The sequence below is a fragment of the Aulonocara sp. 'chitande type north' Nkhata Bay genome, linkage group LG20 (assembly GCF_057382095.1).
Source record: "Aulonocara sp. 'chitande type north' Nkhata Bay isolate Kocher_YH1m ecotype deep benthic linkage group LG20, A_spYH_male_GT1.1, whole genome shotgun sequence".
NCBI lineage: Eukaryota > Metazoa > Chordata > Actinopteri > Cichliformes > Cichlidae > Aulonocara > Aulonocara sp. 'chitande type north' Nkhata Bay.
In genome coordinates, this window is record NC_141363.1 from 16643007 (window position 1) to 16662077 (window position 19071).

Consider the following 19071-nt stretch of genomic DNA (forward strand, 5'->3'; position numbering starts at 1 on the left):
AGAAAGCTCGTTTTTTCCTTCCTACTCACCACATCAACCTCCTTCTACCTGCTCTGTCTGCCTCCAACTGCTCCCTTTATTTCAGTTCCTTCTTGACCTTGTTTTTCACCCACTCACCTCCTTCTCTGTCCCGCCTGTTCTCCCAGGCCTATACCCAAATCTGGAGGAACTGGGAGACTACATGGGGCTGGCCCTCAACAGCGATGAAGTGCAGAAGAACTTGGCCCTGGTGCCTGTTGCTGACAATGTAAGCATTATAACTGTGTGTGTTTTGATCTTCATGCTACCCCATTATGTGTGGATATATGGCATGTTTCGTTTTTTATTTATTAACAGTTGTGACTAAAAGATATAATAATAGGCATTTTGGCATTTTATTTACACTAAATTCTGGTCACATTTAATTTAAAACTTCATAATTAATCTCACATCAAACCAGCAACATTTAAAGACTCAAAACCTGCTTTTATTGGATGTAGGAGTTGTGAGAGTGCAACAGTACTGTGTTCCTGGAGCTCCACATTACTAAATGACTCACTGCAGGCCTGGAGCACTGTGTGGGAGGGTGTGAGCTCTTCACTCCCCTCCAACACTGTGTGTGTGTGTGTGTGTGTGTGTGTGTGTGTGTGTGTGTGTGTGTGTGTGTGTGTGTGTGTGTGTGTGTGTGTGGAGGAGCGGGGGGGCGACGACACATTCCGCTCAGTTTTGTCACCTGGCATTTAACCATCTGAGTTCTTTGCCATTTGCTGCTTCTCTGCACCTCCACTGTTATTTTCCTGCTTTTTAAAAAATTAAAACAGAAGTTTTTGAAAGAAAAGCCTAAAGCGTGTCATTCTCTGGTGGAGGAGGAGATGAAACCGAATCCTCCCACTCTATGTGATACAGCTTTCCTTTTTATGTTGACTTGAATATTAATGTAGCCTTGCTCTTAAATCTGTTTTAAATCACCCCTGCTAGTTCTCTTTTTTTTTTAACCCACGTCTTTCAACCTTTTCACCTTCCTCGCTGTTTGCCCTTTCCAGCAAGTGGCACTGCCCTCTGGCTCAGGTGTTGGAGGGATGGTGCGGCCGGTTACCGGAGCAGACATTGGCATCAGGAGGGCAGAAATCCGCCCAGGACTGCGGGAGATCATCCTCTGCAAAGACCAGGACAAGAAGGTTGGACTCCGGCTCAGGGCCATCGACAATGTGAGTCAACAGCCAAAAGCCAACTCCTTCATGAATTATTCAGCACAGGCTGACTGTCATTAACAGCCCTTTGAAACCATACCAGTGACTGAGGAAATCCACACTAACATCTTGCGTTCTTAAGCACAGGATCACAGTTGTGATGTGGGTCAAACTGTCTGAAACATCTTTTCTTCCAGCGAATAGATCACTAGTGTCAGCTGTTTGATCTACTTAAACTAGAGCAGAGCTTATTCAGGGACAGTGTAACTCTGAATATTTTTATAGCAGATGTCCCCTAAGTGTGCCACATGCAGGCACTCATAAATAGTGTTTTGAATAGAGGAAAGCTGTAAGGAAATGCTTGCTGAATGCTTGTTTGTGTGTTAAAAATGTGGCTGTGCCAAAATCTGCATGGAGCCATAAAACATAAGGTGTAAGCTTATCTTATAGTAGTATGTTTGTGTCCTTTAAGGTGTTATTTGGCTAAACAGAGAGGTACAGAACCTACACAAACTTGCGTGTAGTTCATGCAGATGATGCTGCATGTAGAAGACAGCCTGCAAAGCTGTAAGTCAGCTCAGCTTAGGAACATCCCAAAAGCACGAAGGCCAAAATAATGAAGGGTGACAGCTTATAAGTATAAATAAACTTAGCAACATTACTAGTGAAAACGGGTTGAAATAATGACTTTAGCTAACTTTTAATTTCAAGTAATATCTACATAAAATATTTAAATGAATAATTACGCTTTTACCATGTGACTACTCTGCAGTGGGCTATTTTTGTTGTTGTTGTTTTTCTACCCTTTTCTGCATTTATTTTTTCATGTAAACATGTTTATAGCCAGATTGGAAAACCCTGGCTGAAGTGCCCTTTTTTAGGGTAAGTGAAGCCGCATGGGGAAAAGATATCCTTGGTTTGTTGGGCTTGCTTTGTAATACAGACCCTTCTCTGAGAGAACATTGTGAGGCTTATCAAGATTTTTTTAGGTCAGGTTGAAGGTCAGTGTTGACACTGTATGATTGAATGGAAAATAATTATTATAGGTTCAAAAGAACAAGGTCCTGTTCTCTGCCCAAGTAATATGAATTGATAAGAAGAGGTAATTATAGAATTCTGCAGCATGGCAGAGGGAAATGTTTGAATTGCTCTTACCTTGCAGGGGCCCATAGAGCAGGGTTGTGTGATACTTTGCATCAGAAAAATAACTGAACACGTCAGTGAGTAACACAGAGATGATAGTGTCGGTCATCTGAGCGTGTTTATGAAGCTGTCATATGAGTCTTGTGTTGACATCAGCTCTATGATACAGAATAAACTGGTGCCTTGTGTCTGTTGGGTAATACTGTTATTGTGCTGATTTCTTTTAGTCTGGTGTTACAGTTCTTTTAAAAATTATAGGTTCGTATTTCTTTTTAAGGTCTAGTTACACATTTACTTTGTAAGTGTGGCTGTGCTACCTGAAATCATATGAGTAACTTACTACTGGGCACAGCATTTATGTGTTTTGATAAAACTCATAAAGCCTCTATTGGAACCACCTGCTTTTGTGCTTGTTTCATTTTTAAGACAGAACCATTTTTATGGGCATGATGGGATGCCGTGAGTGAATTATTAGAATATCTAAACCTAAAAAAAAGTCAGCAACAAACCACAGATGGAGTGTCAGCTCAGGTAGCTTGAAAGTGCTAACAGGCTCCTAATGTAGTTAAGTTATCATGTACTTTGTGTTCTGATACAATGAGCCCTATGTGAAGTAAGCTGAAATAAGTGTGTTGGGGATCATTGTGGACCTGAAATTAAGCACTCTTGATTTCTTTCTGCACCAAGGAGTATAGTCAGCTTTGCATTCAGGTTAACATAGAATCCAGAGAAGAGACCTAAGAATAGAGATTATCAAATGTATTTTTATATCGCAGATCCATCAAACAAAACATTTTCATTGGATAGTTAGAACATAAACATCCTGTTTACCTTTTTATGGCCCATTTCTGTGTCCTTGTCACCTTCTTTTGTATTCTTTCCACTACCTGCATCTGTTTTCTGTCTCTTCCTCCATTCCTCACACTTTGAATGTTTTATCTGTTTCTCTCAGGGAGTGTTTGTCCAGCTGGTGCAGGCTAACTCCCCCGCTGCCCTGGCTGGGCTGCGCTTTGGGGACCAGGTCTTGCAGATCAACGGGCAGAACTCTGCTGGATGGAGTGCGGACAAGGCCCACAAAGCTCTGAAGGCTGCGTCTGAGACCCGCATTGAGCTGGTGGTCAGGGACAGGTGAGGGGACTTGTAGTGTGCAGCAGGGCTTGTCAAACCTTATATCAGGACTTGATGCTTCAAACATAACAGATGTCATACAGCTGGTCCATATTCTGTCCATGGTTGTGTTTAGCTTAAGTGGAGTGCTTTTCTATATAAATGTGCATGTCGGTCGTGAAGCCATGAAGCCAGCGCCTTACACCTGCATTCTTTCTGTAGGCCACCAGATGGCAATAGCTGTAGTTGAAAAAGACTTCTGGTCTCATAGACCTGCGGAGTTCTCTGCTACCCATTTTCCAAGAGCAGAAATCCTGAACTCAAGCATTACATTTAACTGTGAATTTGAAATAATAATAATATGGAGCTGGAGTTGAGCAGACTCTGTCCATTTTAAGCTAGCATCTACAGCTGTTGGTTCTCACAAGATCTCCAGTAACTGTTTGAATAATAAGCTTTTCATGAAATGTTTTTCTTGTCATAGTTTTTCTGTTCGTCCAACTTTGACTTTCAAGGGTGCTCAATAAGTTTCAGTGTTCATCATAAGATGACTTTTTATTTGGTTTCAGTCTCAGTTTTGTTTCAGAAATGAGAGTCACCAAAAATTCATTTTCGACTGTGGTAAAACGGTTGGACACCTATGTTTGTGAATGTGATAACTTGAGAATGAGGCGATGTAGCATTTTGAAATTGATACCATAAGTGTATCCTACGGTGTTCCTATAGGAGGCTAAGTGGTAGCACCATTGGTTTAAGAACAAATTGTTGCGAACGTCTTAATTTCTCTGCGGGCTTGCAAATTATAAATATTACAGTGCACATTAAAACTAGACACATCAAAACAGAACAGACACAAAAAGGATCAAAGGATCTCTGACTACTCGGCCGATGTATTATTACCTTGCCTTTTATACAGAAGTGCTACACTTTGGATTTTGAATCTGTAACAGGATGTGTTCGGTGATATCGATGTGTGAGCATATTTCCAATGTAAAACTGTAAAATATTTAAACTGCTGGGGTATTGTTGCAGTATCATAGCCTCTGTGGAGCTGAGATCTTTGGCTCCCTCTTCTGACTGTTTCACACATGTCATCTCTCCTCTTAGTTTCTGTTTTTTCGACTGTTATGAAATGCTTTTTTCTGAGTCACAGTTCTGTGATGACAGGCATGTTGTATGCTGCTTTATAGCAAAAGCTCTAAGACTTTCTGCATATGGATTATTGATGTTTTCCTGTGTGTGTCTCTAGGCCATTTCAGCGCACCGTCACCATGCACAAAGATAGCTCTGGTCACGTGGGCTTCATCTACAAGAATGGGAAAATCACCTCATTGGTCAAAGATGGCTCAGCCGCCCGCAATGGCCTGCTGACTGAACATTACATCTGTGAAATCAATGGACAGAATGTCATCGGACTCAAGGTCAGACTCTCACTCGTGCAAATATCAGGCTTTTCATCTAATAGTTTGGTAGGATATTTTGTCATATTGTGTGTGTTGTGGAATCTGTATTATGATAGATGAAGTTCAGTATAGAGAATACCATGGACCGAAAATGACAGTGACTTCAGAACGTTTGCAATGCTCATCAGATGTTTGGTGACTGATTTTAAAGATTGCACTGAGATGGCTGCTTCCATAATAGGAGAACGTAATAAAACACAGGGACGCCCAGCAGTGTTAAGTAAGTGCAGTGCTCCCCAGCTCTGAGGTGTTTAATAAGTGTTGAGTAGTTTGCTTCCAGTGGGTGCGTAGTTTCTGTCTACCCTGTGATGCAGGTTTGCAACATGTTCTTATCTCGGGTTTGTTTGCACATCGATTTGATGCACCTTTGCAGTGCTCACGGTTATGGAAGCATTCACTTTGCTTTTGAAAATTTCTGGCTTTCTGCACCACTTGACCTTTCATAGAACCATGATTCACCATGTGAGAGTATCCAATGAGATCACGGCAAGTTGGTTCTGTGGATGTTTTAAAAAATAAATAAAAAAACAAACAAGCTGTAGTAAAATGTGAATAAAAGCTGGCAAATTTCATACAGTATATAAAAGACAGATGTAGCATACAGGTCTGAAAGGTCTTTGGGAGAATAGCCTTCAGCTCCCCTGATATGTCTATGTGACTGCAGTAAACACTTCAGTGATGAGCTAATGAGTTTAGTTTGTAGTTTAAAGTCTGGTCATTTAATAAATAAAGATAAATAAAGACCTAGATCAGGTCATGCTTTATCATGGGATTGATAAGCTGCTAGTCCTTGAGCATGCAGCATCACGTTATGCGGTTCCTCAGTTTTATCTGCCCCTCACACCAGTGTTAAAACAAGATGATGATGACAAAAAAACTCAGATTGAAGCATCACTAATTTGTGGAAGATGTCACAATGCAGTGTTCATCTTTCATGAGTAATTCAATTTGATTTATATAGCGCCAAATCACAACAAAAGTCGCCTCAAGGCCCTACAATAATACATACAGAGAAAAACCCAGCAATCATATGACCCCCTATGAGCAAGCACTTTGGCGACAGTGGGAAGGAAAAACTCCCTTTTAACAGGAAGAAACCTCCAGCAGAACCAGACTCAGGGAGGAGCGGGGCCATCTGTTGCAACCAGTTGGGGTGAGAGAAGGAAGACAGGATGACAGACATGCTGTGGAAGAGACCCAGAGATTTATAAGTATGAATCAATGGAGAGAGGTCTATTAACACATAGTGGGTGAGAAAGGTGACTGAAGAAGAAATACATAATGCATTATTTAAGACCTTGTATGTGAGGAGCAGGATTTTGAATTCAATTTTGGATTTAACAGGGAGCCAATGAAGGGAAACCAATATCGGAGGAATCTGTACAGACAGTTTTAGCTATCCTGGAAAGTAACTAGATTTTACTGACCAGATCTTATTACATTCTGATTTTTCAATGTAAACCCCCCCCCCCCAAAGCAAAATATGTGACAGTGTGGCAAACAAATTAAGACAGTGACCTACACATCTGAATGTCCACTAGCAGCCAGCTGCCAATTACAAGACCATTTATGATGAACACAATGCCTTATGTAGTGACTGGGCTTGAGCCTAAGTTCATCTAATGAGTAGCTTAGCTCAGCAGAGCAGCAGCATGTGCTGTGCCTGCATCCCTTGACTCTGGTAGAACAAATATGTAAACCCCTGTATGTAACGAGTCATCTATTGCATTCAACTTGTAGGTTGTTTTTAAAGGTCTGACAATGACAAAGCGTAAAGGCAACGTTTCCTGTCGCACTTGTATACCTGGTAGTTGTTTGGTAGTCTTGAAACAACAAACCCCAATTTCTCAGCTACTCCTGTGTTTGTGTTGCTTCCCTCGGCCTTCGTAGAGCAGTTGTGCTGTATTTCAGACCATTTTTTGTTTGTTTGTTTTCTTGTTTCCTGGAATACGTCTAAACAACAGAGTGAAACTGTGAAGCGAGTGTGTTTGTTTTGCACTGATTACACAAAGCCTTTACATGTGCCTCTGCCTGTGTGGAAATTTCCAGGACTCTCAGATCAAAGACATCCTGACCACCTCTCCGACAACCATGACCATCACCATCATGCCTAAGTTTGTCTACGAGCACATGGTTAAGAGGTAGGACTGCAGCAGAGACTTTTTCTGTCCATGCATCAGTTATTAACATCTGATCTCAAGTCAAACCCAATGTGTTTGGCTCGATCTGTGTGGAATAAGCCATAGAGTCACATTGAGTCACCTCTCGCCTGACTAGCCAACATTATCTTAACATACTGCTTACCACCCTTGAGCAAATTTAAAGGTTTAAATGAGTAATTAATAGAGATGTGTACTGAAATTAGGCATGAAATGGACCACAGGGCTTAATTATCGAAGACCAGAATGCAGATGAGCTCCAATGCTATCAGTGCTGCTTTTGGTACTGGAGAAAAGAAAAACATAATGGTTATTATTTCCACAAGAATTTTATCTTCAAGTCCCTTGAAGGTATTTATCTGTGAGGCATTTTTGCTGTTCCTGATCCACAGACAGCAGGGCCATGGCGCAGGTCTCTCATTTGCCACACCGTGCAGATGAACACAGACCCTGGTTTAGTGATGGTGGGGTAGAGAATTAAATGCTCAGAAGTGTGGTTGCACTGATTCAGACAGTGCTTATTGTCACAAGTGAAACAGTGATGCCCTCTAAAGAGTAGCTGAGTGCCCAGCTCAAGAGATCAGGAACCCATGCAGCGTTTTGTTGACAGGTTGTGTGCTTGTGTTCCAGGATGTCCTCTGGCCTGATGCGGTCAGCCATGGATCACTCTGTCCCAGAGGTGTGAGGACCAGGAAGAGGACTAGAGGATGTCAAGATGTCTACAGTGCAGATTCTTTCTCTCTGTTTTCCTTATGTCTTTTTCTCTATTTCTGTCATCAAACCAAACCTCCTCCTACATCACAATCACCAACCCTGCCCTTGCTCATCTCTAACATAATCTTAAGATGCCTTTTTTTCTATTCTTTACCTTTTCTACATTTCCCTCACCTGCTGACATTAGTATGTTTTATATGTTAACCTAGTACTCTGATATGTTTTTTTTTTCTTGTTTTGTATTTGAGATCAAGGACAGTAAAACAAAAAAAAATGTTTTTAAAAAAAAGCCATGCATACCATCATGAGTCCAGAGCTTCCTGCTCAGTGTGGAGATGAATCATTCACCTTTTCATAATGCTGTAAAAGCTGACGGACAGCCATCAGAGCCGTCCACGCAGATATTCAGCTGCCCTCCTGATCCCTGCACCCAACCCCTAACGTGTAAATAATCTGAGCTGAATTAACACCTGCAGACTCATATGAAGAGGTGTGTTGTGGGTTCCAGTGTACAGTCATTTTTACATGGCCAGTGAAAGTGATGGTGGTGTTTACTATTCTTTCTTTTTCTTTCAACATTAAAAAGAATCCCAACATTTCACCACCCAGGTCTGAGTAGCAGTTTCCGCTTTTTCCAAGAGATGGCGACATATCCTTGTAACGCATTTTCAAGCCTCTGACATTAAGTTTGCAGATAGTGCGTGTGCACATTCTGGGGAGCAAGTGTAAGGAAAGGGAGCAGCAGTACATTATCATTAACCTATGCAGCTGGGACTGTCCACAAACACTCTTTAAGAGCTATGACAGAGTAAAAAAACATGAGTTAGCAGGTGCCCAGCGCACCACAGGCTGCAGGAGTCCTGTGAGGCTTTGTGCTTCAAAGAATCGAGGAAACAGTTGGTGTTTGAATGGAGGGGTCGGCGCCAGGCGGACCCACTAAGTGCACTTTCCATTAACCTTATAAGAGGTCCTCTCTCCTATATTCATTTCAAGTTCCAACAATTTTTTTTTCATAATTGTTGTGTTTGTGATGCTTCATGTTAACGAGAGAAAACTAAAAGCTTAAATTTGATGCTGAAAAATCAATCGGTCAAATGAAAGCATTTAAATTACGCGTCATGGGTTTATCCAGTGAACTGCTGTCCTCTGCTAAGTTTTGTTAAAGGCCTATCCTCTTTAAAATTCCTTCCTTGACTGATGAGCACAGCAAGACTCACAGCAGAGCTCACAGTTGTGAATTTCTACTTGTTATATAAAATTTCTCCTTTTAATGCTGTTCACGTTCGGATGCATGTATTCCTTTAATTTTCTAGGTATGCAATCTGATTTAAAAAAAACAACCGCTGTCATTCTGTAAAAACAAATGCTAGAAAAATCTAAAAGTTTATATACGAATGTAACCATGATAATGTTGTAAACAAATAAAGTCTTTCTGCTCACATTTGTGTTCGGTCTCAAAGCATTGCATTTCTCGTGTTGCTTCAGATCAGCTGGTGTGGGAATAAACACAAAGGCAAAGCAGATGTTTCCTCCATGCTCTTTAATATAGGGGCTTTTGCTCTTTCTTTATACAGTGTGGTGGAAGATGTAGCCTACTGATGTCTGTACCTGTACACACTACTGTTGCTATTAAAATAGTTCATTTACGTGATGTTATCTGGCAATATTTATGATGTCAGCTAAATTTCTACACGAGGCATTGAATGTCCTCAGTGGAAGGATGTTAAATGACTCCACCTCTGTTACATTAGTTACTATTACATAGGTTAGGGAACACACACAGTCAGACAAGGACTAAAGCGTAAAGTGACAGTACACATTCAAATATTGTCTGATTTTAAAAAAAAAGAAAAGCCAAACATCCTCCGTAGTCCTTTTCATATGCATTTAAAATCACATGTGTCTACAGGGGACATGTATATATAATCAGTCACCCCCACGCACTGTACACTGACATAACAGCACACTACAACAGGAAGTTCAGGTGTATCTTGGGACAGTCGGGTACAGCTACATTTTTCAGCACACCTGTAGTACCAGCGTAGGCATTCTCCTTGGCTTTAAAGTTCCACATGGTAAAAATACACCACAGGAATATTTTAATGCAATAGACTTAAAGCTGCTAATACGGAATCTCCAAAGTCCCAAAATAATCTTTAAAAAGTGACCATTGGAAGATATTACTATAGCTGCATAAAAAAAAAAAGACGAATGCACAAAATACATTTTATCATGCTCAAGAATGGTACCTTGCATTCCATTTTTTTTAAAGTAATTAAACAAGAAGATCAAATATCCACATCTAATTCAAATTGTGCATGTGAGACTAAAAGTCATTATCAAAGCAGCTTGCCAAATCTTCATTATCTAGCATTGTATTTCAATTAAACATTTCAGGAACAGGAGCCTTGAGAATAAACATGTGCCCACCTAATGGTGCTAAACCAAGACGGCTGAGATGGTTGCTACTACCATTAACAATTAGCTGTTTGCTAAAGAGCTACTTTTGAGTGCTCCTTTGTTACAAGGGGTCACCAGATGATATGGCACCAGATATTTTACACCAGGTGACCTTTCTGACGCAAAGCACATTTGTGTTTGCCTGGAATCAAACCAGCCACCTTTCATTTGCTGCTTGGTAGATGTACCCTTTGGTCCTTCTGTCATCCTGTTTCCAAAAATCAGCTGCAATTAACAGCGGGACTGTCACATCAAAGTACAGTGCAGGTTTACATCAGTAATCACTTACATGATTATTATAGTAGACATTTTGGTACATAATACATTAATATTGAGAGGAGGAGGTAGCTTTCCACATTGTCACACCAGTTCCCTCACAGATTTATGGCTTTTGGTAAAACAGGGAATTGTTTTAGCCTCTTCATTATTTTTAGCCAAACCTTTCCCACAATGCAGCTGGATGATGGGCGCACAGCTCTTGCACAAATCATAACAATGCAAACGATGCTGAGAAAACCTCGTGATTGTGTCCGTAAGGCATTCATTCGATCTTTTCATGGATAGCAATGCATTAATTCAGATTATCATGATTGTCACTGACATCTGACAATTACATAATCGGATCACACAGTATGAGAAAAAAAATTATGTTTTTGAAATGAGAGCTTTTTAGAAATGTTATGGCATCTATGTATGTTAATACATAGATGTATGTAAATGTGAAGGGCTTAAATAAACAGTTCTTATTACATGAGAGAATACTGCTTTACAGCATCCACAGGAACAAGCCATACCTACATGTCTGTAGTATCTTATTTACGCCTAATTTTTGCTTCAGCTGTACTTTAAACTATCACTGCAGAACAGAACAATGCTCAGTGAGCTCACACACACAGTGCAGCTCAAAAAATTTGGGTTGAAAATTGCGTCTTTCTTTCTTTCTTTCTTTCTTTCTTTCTTTCTTTCTTTCCTAAAGAAACACACATTTGTTGGAATTTAAAATCATATATTAGATTTACCAGAAATATTCTAAATGACAATAAATTGTTCAATAATCATAACCGAGTTAGTATTACATGAAAGTATTGCCAGTCCGAGTTCAACTTCAATTGCTATTTCATCAACACAATGCTTGGTTCTGTAACCAGAATAAAAAGTGGAGTTGAAGGTAAGAGGACCAGTACATCAGAATCTGTCATTAGAGAAACAGATGTCCACTCATCTTTTCACTTTCAACTTATGTTGAAAAAGTTATGACTTTTTATGAAGAGCATGAAATTCTCGGGCTAACCTCAAACTTGCCAGTGCTAAATTACAATCTCAACTTCAAGTAATTGCTTAAAATTCATAAAGTGAACAATAGTGCAAAACATATAAACCAACTGGTGAAAAGAATAGAATAGAAAAAAGAACAAAAGTGTTTTTTTTAACGCAGAACAATTTGAGTTGCTGTTTTTTTGCTGGTTGTGTTGGAACAGTTTTCATTCGACATTTAAATCGGGACGGACAGATTTAGAGTTATTCCATGGAGGGATTTATCAAACACGCCCCCTGGGCACAGGAGTTTACACTGAAGACCAAAACATTTTGTAGATACTTTGTATGATTGTTTTGTGTCACTTTATAGTAGTTTTGCACCTGCTTGTAACTTTACATTCCACTAACACTGGGGTCGGCAACCTGCGGCTCTTTAGTCCTTATAGTGCGGCTCCGCGTGGTTTGGGAAAATAAAGTATTTAGCTGAAGTGTATTTTATTTATGTTAGTTTGTTTTTAACTTGTAGTTCTAAATTGGAAGGTTATTGTGATATTGAAATATAAAATTAAAATTATATTCTATTATTTTTTCATCGCTCAAAATAAGCGTCACACTCGCGGAAGCCGGTATACCCGCCGAAACGCCCTGCATTTATCCAGACTTTCAACCCATAGACCAGGGGTGGGCAATTCCAGGCTCCGAGGGCCAGTGTCCTGCAGCTTTTAGATCTCACCTTGGGTCAACACACCTGAATCACATGATTAGTTCGTTACCAGGCCTCTGGAGAACTTCAGGACATGGTGAGGAGCTAATTTAGCCATTTAAAATCAGCTGTGTTGGTTCAAGGACACATCTAAAAACCTGCAGGGACACCGGCCCTCGAGGCCATAGCCCAATTATGGATCTTCGGATCCACATTATGTCAGCAGCTGTTCTCCACCGTGAACTATGTTAAAACCAAACACCGCTCACGCCTCACAGATGACAGCTTACAGTCCTGCGTAAAGATGAAGTGACTTCGTACAGCCCCGATTTGCAGACGCTGTGCGCAGAGGTTCAGGAGCAGAAGTCCCATTGTAAACATATCACAGCAGACCCGACGATGCTTCCATGAACACGCTTTTCAGCATCTCTTTATTGACCACTTTTCTCACACACGGTCGCTGTACGCATACAGCCGGCTGTAGCTTTTCAGCTCACAGCCCGACACATACCAACACAACAGCACAGATAAGCACGGACGTTAAGGCAGCGAGGCGTGATTGCGGGTGCCGCTCAGGTGCGTCCGCCTCCCCTGCAGCGGCGCAGCAGACCACGCCCCGCAACACACATTAACCAGGTAAAATACATATTTAGGCAGAATTTTGCAAATATCTATTTTTCTGTTTTTAGCAGCATAGTGCTTTTTTTCCAATTACTTTTTTAAAAGTCAGGCCAAGGCTCCAAAAGCCCAAAGGTGATATAAGGATGGCGGCTCACAGCAGTTTTTGTTTGCTACATGGATCATTTTAGTTCAGCTGGGTGTCTTTCCTTTTGTTATATTTCTTTAAGAGTTCAAAATATGTTAATTACATAAATAAAATGTAATTTCCTCTGTAGCACTTCATGGATTTCATAAGCAACACACCTTAGTTGTTCACACAAAGCATAAGAGTAAAACACTATATATACACAATGTTATATTCATTTTAGATGTCAAAAAGTATTTGCGGCTCCCAGTGTTTTCTTTTCCGTGGAAACCAGGTCCAAATGGCTCTTTGGGTGTTAAAGGTTGCTGACCCCTGCAATAACATCTTGGTGATTTTGCGCTGCTTTGATTTCCCTCTGTGGTTGATTTTTCTTTTATTGGTCACTGTGGTTCTCTTTGTGGTTGTTCCACATGTATTTGAAGTTCTTTGGCGTGTCTTTGTAGTTGTATGCAGTTGTTTTAAGCATCTTTGTGGTTGTGTCTCTGTGTCATTTTGTGGTTTTATGTCTGTGCAGTTGTTTTTCTTCTTCCTGCAGCCCTTTTACATCTTTTTGTAGTCATTTAGATATAATTTCACATCTATTTGTATTTACTTAAGCTCTCTTTGAAGTCATTGTTTTATATTTTTGTAGCCACTTCAAATCTCTTGGAAGTGATTTTGCATCTCTTTTAAGTATTAGACATCTCTACAGTTGTGTTTTCTCTGCATGTTTTTGTTGCTTCAAAGTCATTTAGGAAATCTCTTTGAAGTCATTTTAATCTCTGTACAGTTTAGGCACCTCTACAATTGTTTGTTTTATACATCTTTGAGGTCATTTTATATCACTGCAGCGACTTTCTCTTTCTTTGTAGTTGCTTTCTGTTTTTTTATCCAACTGTCTTGCAGACCTTAGTATTTATTGTCATTTTCTGTCTCTTTGTAGGGTTCTTTATGTTTTATTTCCTTGTACATGACTTTGTAGTCACTTTAGGTCTCTCTGAATTCATTTTGAACCTTTTTGTAGACATTAGACATCTCTTGCATTGGTTTTACGTTTCTTGCAGTTGTTTTGTGTCATTTTTGTAGTTGCTTGGTTTCTTTTTGGAATAGTTTTAAACTCTGTTTTAAACTCAGCCACCTATCAGTCATATGTCTATTGACATATGACTGATAGGTGGCTGTAGGTCAGGAGGTAGAGCAGGTCATCTACTGATTGTAAAGGTTGGTGGTTTAATCCCTGGCTCCCCTTAGTCTGCATGCCAAATATTCTTGGGCAAGATAATAACCCCAAGTTGCTCTCCCATCTCAGCATCAAAGTGTGTGAATGGTGGTTAGAAAACATTTAAAAACATAGAAGACAGTGCTTGGGTGAATCTGGCATGTTGTATGGAGTGCCTTGAGTACTCTGGGAGAGAGTATGTAAGTGTTATGTAAGAATTAGTCCTTTACATAGCATTTTTGTCTGTTATCTACTGGCAATTGTTTTCCACCCTCTTGCAGCCATATTGCTCTTTAGTGAGCTTTCAGATCCCATTCCAACTTCTGGGAAGCTTTTTGTTTTGTTCTAGCAGTCTTAGCAGTTAGATCTGTGCCCAGCAGGCCCATTCAGTTATCCAGCCATGATTTGCTTATTTGTTCATTTACACATTCATCTTTCATCACAGTCCTCTCGTGATGCACACATTCAGACAAATGAAAAAATACCCTGATGCTAAGTGCATTTAAAACCCAGACATCTTATTAATGTACATCTGAACTGTCGACTAAGATGTAGCACACGATGTCTGTAAATGCCTTTCAGAATGATCTGTTAGACAAGTTAAGCGGAGTTATTAGCAGTGACTGACTAGCTCTTGTACAGTTGACTTGGAATACATACTACCAGAATGACAGTTAAAACTACACCACAAGAGCATTAAGTTTAGCAGAAATATACAGCACAGATCACAGACTGAGCACAACTCATTCCATTCAGAGCTACACTAAGATACCAAAGTGAGCCGGTGAGGATCTACAAACAAAGTGTTTGATCGTGACATGGCATTTCAATTAGATTTAATCAGGTGACTTTAAGTAACACAAACTGAGGTCTGTTATTTTCACCAAATGTTGGTTCTGGCAACTTTGCTTTGAATACAAGCTTAAGCAGATAAGGCCCATATGAGACAATATGACTGAGTATGGAAAATATTCCACCCTAAAATATAATGTGCATGTTATTATTATTACCTTCCCAAACAAGTAGACTGCCCCAATAAATAAATAGATACATAAAATGAAAACAACAAAAACAAAAGCTCTCATATGGATTACAGAAACAAATCTAAGATTTTATTTAGAGAGCTTTGCTTTTTAATTTTTGAGTTTATCTTTGCAAAGACTCAGGCTGGCTCTCAACTGAGCTTCATTTTTAGTGTATAGTTATAAGTGTGGTATTGATCTTAGTTTGAGTTTAATAAATCTGAATAGCTTTATTTATTTAGGAGAACTAATCGTAATGCTCTCAGGGTAGAAACACAACGAACATGGCAGAATAGGTAAATCACCCATGGACTTTCTATAATAATTAACATCTCCTTCATTATTAATGAGATTCTGGCTGGCCTCCTGGGGATGCAGAGGTTAAGAGAAATTAAAGTGCACATTCTAACGTCAACATCAAGTACAGGGAAATTTTTAAGCAGTCTTTAGAAAAAAAATTGCAGAAATCAAACAAGGTACTTGCCTTTATCAGGTTAATTGGCAGGTTAGACTAAATAACTGCTTACAAAAGGCGCAACATGAAGACTTCATTCAACAAGGACAAAACCTGTTTTTTGTTTCAAGTGATGGTTATGCATATTATAAGTAGATGAGAATGATTGACGACATATGCAATTTTATGGCCTAAATCAATGCATGTATCTGTGTATAAGAGAAGATAAGATAACCTTTATTAGTCCCACAGGTGGGAAATTTGTCTCTTATCTTTTATTATAAAGTCATTTTAATCTAAAAAAATCTACATGCTGCTAATGGAGAGATGCCAAACAGTCTTTCATTGTTCTTGTAACAGTGACAATAAAGATCTATCTTATCTTATCTTAAAAACAGTCTCATCCTAAGTGTGATGGCATCATGGTTTTTGTTTTTAGATGCCTCAAACTGCTAAATGCATGAAAGAAAATTAGAAATCAGCTTCTATGCAGTTGATGTATACGCACCTCAGATTAACCTACTGTGTTTGATTAATAAACATCTACATAGGATTTTTGGCAGAGGTCATTTTAATGATGAACAACATTCCTTTGGGGGGTTGAGCTCAACCAAAACGCTTCTTTGGCCAGGAGAGAGAACTAAAACCTTAATACGATTAAAAGTAAGTAGAGTTTAACTTGGCAGCACAACTGAACTGGCCACAGCTGGGTGTTTATGATTTGAAGCAAATTTAATAGGTTTGTGTGTTTCTACCCTCGGAACATCCCTGAGTTTTGTGTCTACGTCATGATGGCAGACACACTCTGAGATTTCAGTCTTGAAGATCAATGAAAACCGTCTGCAGTCGTAGAAACATGTAAATTCTGATTTAGAGTGGATTTTCCCCTCAGCCATTGCTTAATGACTTGGTGAAGCTGTAGCTTTTTGTAACTTGGTTACACATGTATACAAGCTCTTATACATATATGCCACATATACACACACAACCAGTCAAATGTGTTAGAATTCATAGGTTGAGTAGTCAATGAATCTTTTACAGTTTTCCCTGCATTTAAGATCAAAAGAAACAATCAGCATAAAAGATTCAGGCATCATTCATTTCAATCAGCTCATTTACTTTTCCACAAGCCAGTAGAGCTGGCAGACATCTCGGTAGCAAGGCTGAGGAACATTGGGTGACAGACATTGCGGAGCAGAACCAAAACAAGGCAGAGCTTGTCAGTCCAAGAGCTTCACATTTCCTGTTTCTTATACCCCTCTTGCCTATTCTTGGCAGAAACTGCAGGACAGGAAGTCCTTGTCTTCTTGCACTTGAATCTTCCAAGAGAAAACCTATACAGGAAAGGTCGTGGTTAAGGGCCACAGAGGTGCTGAGCAGATTTTCCTCTTATATCTGTGATCCTCCTAAGTCTCCCCCGCCTGCGGGGTAGTGCCTCAGCCCGCCTCCCCTGCGCAGCGAGTGCAACGCCACAGTGCAACAGCCTCTCAGCAGTGATCCTATGTGATACATTGGCTGTCCTTCCCGGACTGGACCGCGGCAGAGCCACGCCACCGTCGGCACCACAGGAATGGCCACCGCAAGCAGATCAACTAGGAAGTGACGACTCCAGTAGCTTTTCTGAATCGTCCCAGAGCTAGATGATTCTCCGTTCTCTTCTGCAGTGTCCCCTGTGGCACCGTGCTCTTTTGTTTCACCGTTATCATTGTCCTCATTGTGCACCTCCACCACTGTAACACCACCTATCTCCTCATGGGAAGTAGACCTTCTTGGCTGGATTGTGTGAGGCTGTTCTATAGCTGGAGATGATCCCTGGTGACTCGGACTCAGGTGAGGTGTCTCTACCTGGGTTGATTCTTGTAAAGGACAGCTTTCTTGCTGCGTGTCCACAACTCCGAGGTTTTCAAATGATGTCCCACCCTGCCTGCCTTCTCCACAGCATCCTCTTAACTTAAGCTCACCCTGCCATGTTGCTGGCATCGCAGCAAGATCACAGAGTTTTCCTTGAGCCGGCTTCTCTTCAGCACCCTGCCCTCCTATCTTCTCTCCCACTGAACCAATCAGCGTCTGTTGCCTTTCTTCTGCCAGTTTGATCATAACTATCTCCACCTGCTCTTCTGCCACAAAAGCTTCCTTCTCTTTTTCCTCTTTCTCCTGCTTTTCCTCCTCCTCTCCATACTCTTTCTCTTTATGCACAGGACTTTCCATGGAACACGCAACAGTGGCGGACCGTGGTAAAGATGGGACCACTGGAGTTTTGGGGATTGGCTCTGTTGCTGTACTCATGACTGTTGCTGTGGTTACTGAAGTTGTGGTGGTAATGGAGTCCAACTCCTCGTCCCCTTCATCAGACATCCAGGTTGAAGTGGGGCTACAGGCCTGGGACCGGAAAGTACGTTGCTCTGCGATGGTGTCCAGATCGGAGGGATACCCTGCTGTTGTAGGGATGGGGCAGCTTTCTGTCTGAATGCCAGTCTCCCTTAAAGGGTGCAGGTACAGATGGTGGTGGGAGAGGCAGGGGTGGCTCATGCAGCTCACTCCACCCAGACCACAACGAAAGGGTGCCAGCCCCTCCCCTGTGCACAGCTTCTCATACGTAGAAGAGTGTGGCATAGTATGCGGCACAGAGTGGGACAAATTGTGAGGGAAAGAATGAGGTAAGGTATGTGAGTAGGTGTGAGACAGTGAGTTTGGCAGAGAGTGGGGATGAGAATGGGGAAGAGAGTGGGAGAAGGTTTGCGTGTAGGAATTAAGTAAAGATGCTGTTTCCTCAGAAAGGAATGCGGCCTCCAGCAGAAGGTCAGCCCGGCTGGGGATGTTACTCTCCCCACAGCACACAAAGCCGCTGTCCTGGGTGCCGTCGCCTGAGAGACAAGGAAAGTCCGACCCGTTGTCATTGCGGTCCGCCAGTGCCTGATCACTCAGCTTTGTGTAGGTGGAACTCCGAGTTAAAGACCGGGCTGGGGAGCCATCACAAGAGCAAGACCCTCTTCCTCCTACAGTAAGTTTGGGTACTCCGCCAGGACTTTCTCCTGAAACAGATGCTGGTGCTGAACCCCCAACGCGGGTCCGACAGCCTGGCATGGCCTCCGCCTCCTTTGCTAATCCAGCCTGGGCCAACTCCATACTCAGCAAAAGGTTCTCCAGCTTGTGGTTCTGAGCGTTGATATCCTGAAAGTACTTCTGGACCCCTACATCTCCACTGAGGCCTCCGGCATCGCTCAGCCTGGCACGAACAGTATCCACAGCCTGTTTGAGCTGCTGGATTTCCTGACGCGCCTCCTTCAGGGCCAGCTGAGCCTCTACGCGGTGGCACTCTTCTTCAACCCAGTCCTCCTGCATTCTGTAAAGCCGGCCTCTCAACTCATCTATTTCCGTGTCCCTAAGAGGGTGACAACAGAGAAAGGGTTAGAACCTTTGACGATAAGAAGCACAGACCAATATACAAGATCTAAG

The 19071-nt window shown here is 41.2% G+C and overlaps 2 protein-coding genes across 4 annotated transcripts in view; one reads left to right on the plus strand and one right to left on the minus strand.

Annotated features, from left to right (window-relative positions):
- Positions 1-9194, plus strand: part of sdcbp2 (syndecan binding protein (syntenin) 2) — a 26390-nt gene extending 17196 nt beyond the window's left edge. The window contains exons 4-9 of the mRNA XM_086276616.1: positions 147-247; positions 1023-1187; positions 3265-3440; positions 4669-4840; positions 6932-7023; positions 7672-9194. Coding sequence (XP_086132742.1) covers positions 147-247; positions 1023-1187; positions 3265-3440; positions 4669-4840; positions 6932-7023; positions 7672-7726 — 761 coding nt within the window. The 3' untranslated portion in view covers positions 7727-9194. The remainder of the gene's footprint in view (positions 1-146; positions 248-1022; positions 1188-3264; positions 3441-4668; positions 4841-6931; positions 7024-7671) is intronic.
- snphb (syntaphilin b) overlaps positions 9014-19071 on the minus strand; it is a 33724-nt gene continuing 23666 nt past the window's right edge. For all 3 annotated transcript variants that reach the window (XM_086276610.1, XM_086276613.1, XM_086276612.1), the window contains one exon: positions 9014-18997. In XM_086276610.1, the coding sequence (XP_086132736.1) occupies positions 17005-18997 (1993 nt within the window). In that variant the 3' untranslated portion in view covers positions 9014-17004. The remainder of the gene's footprint in view (positions 18998-19071) is intronic.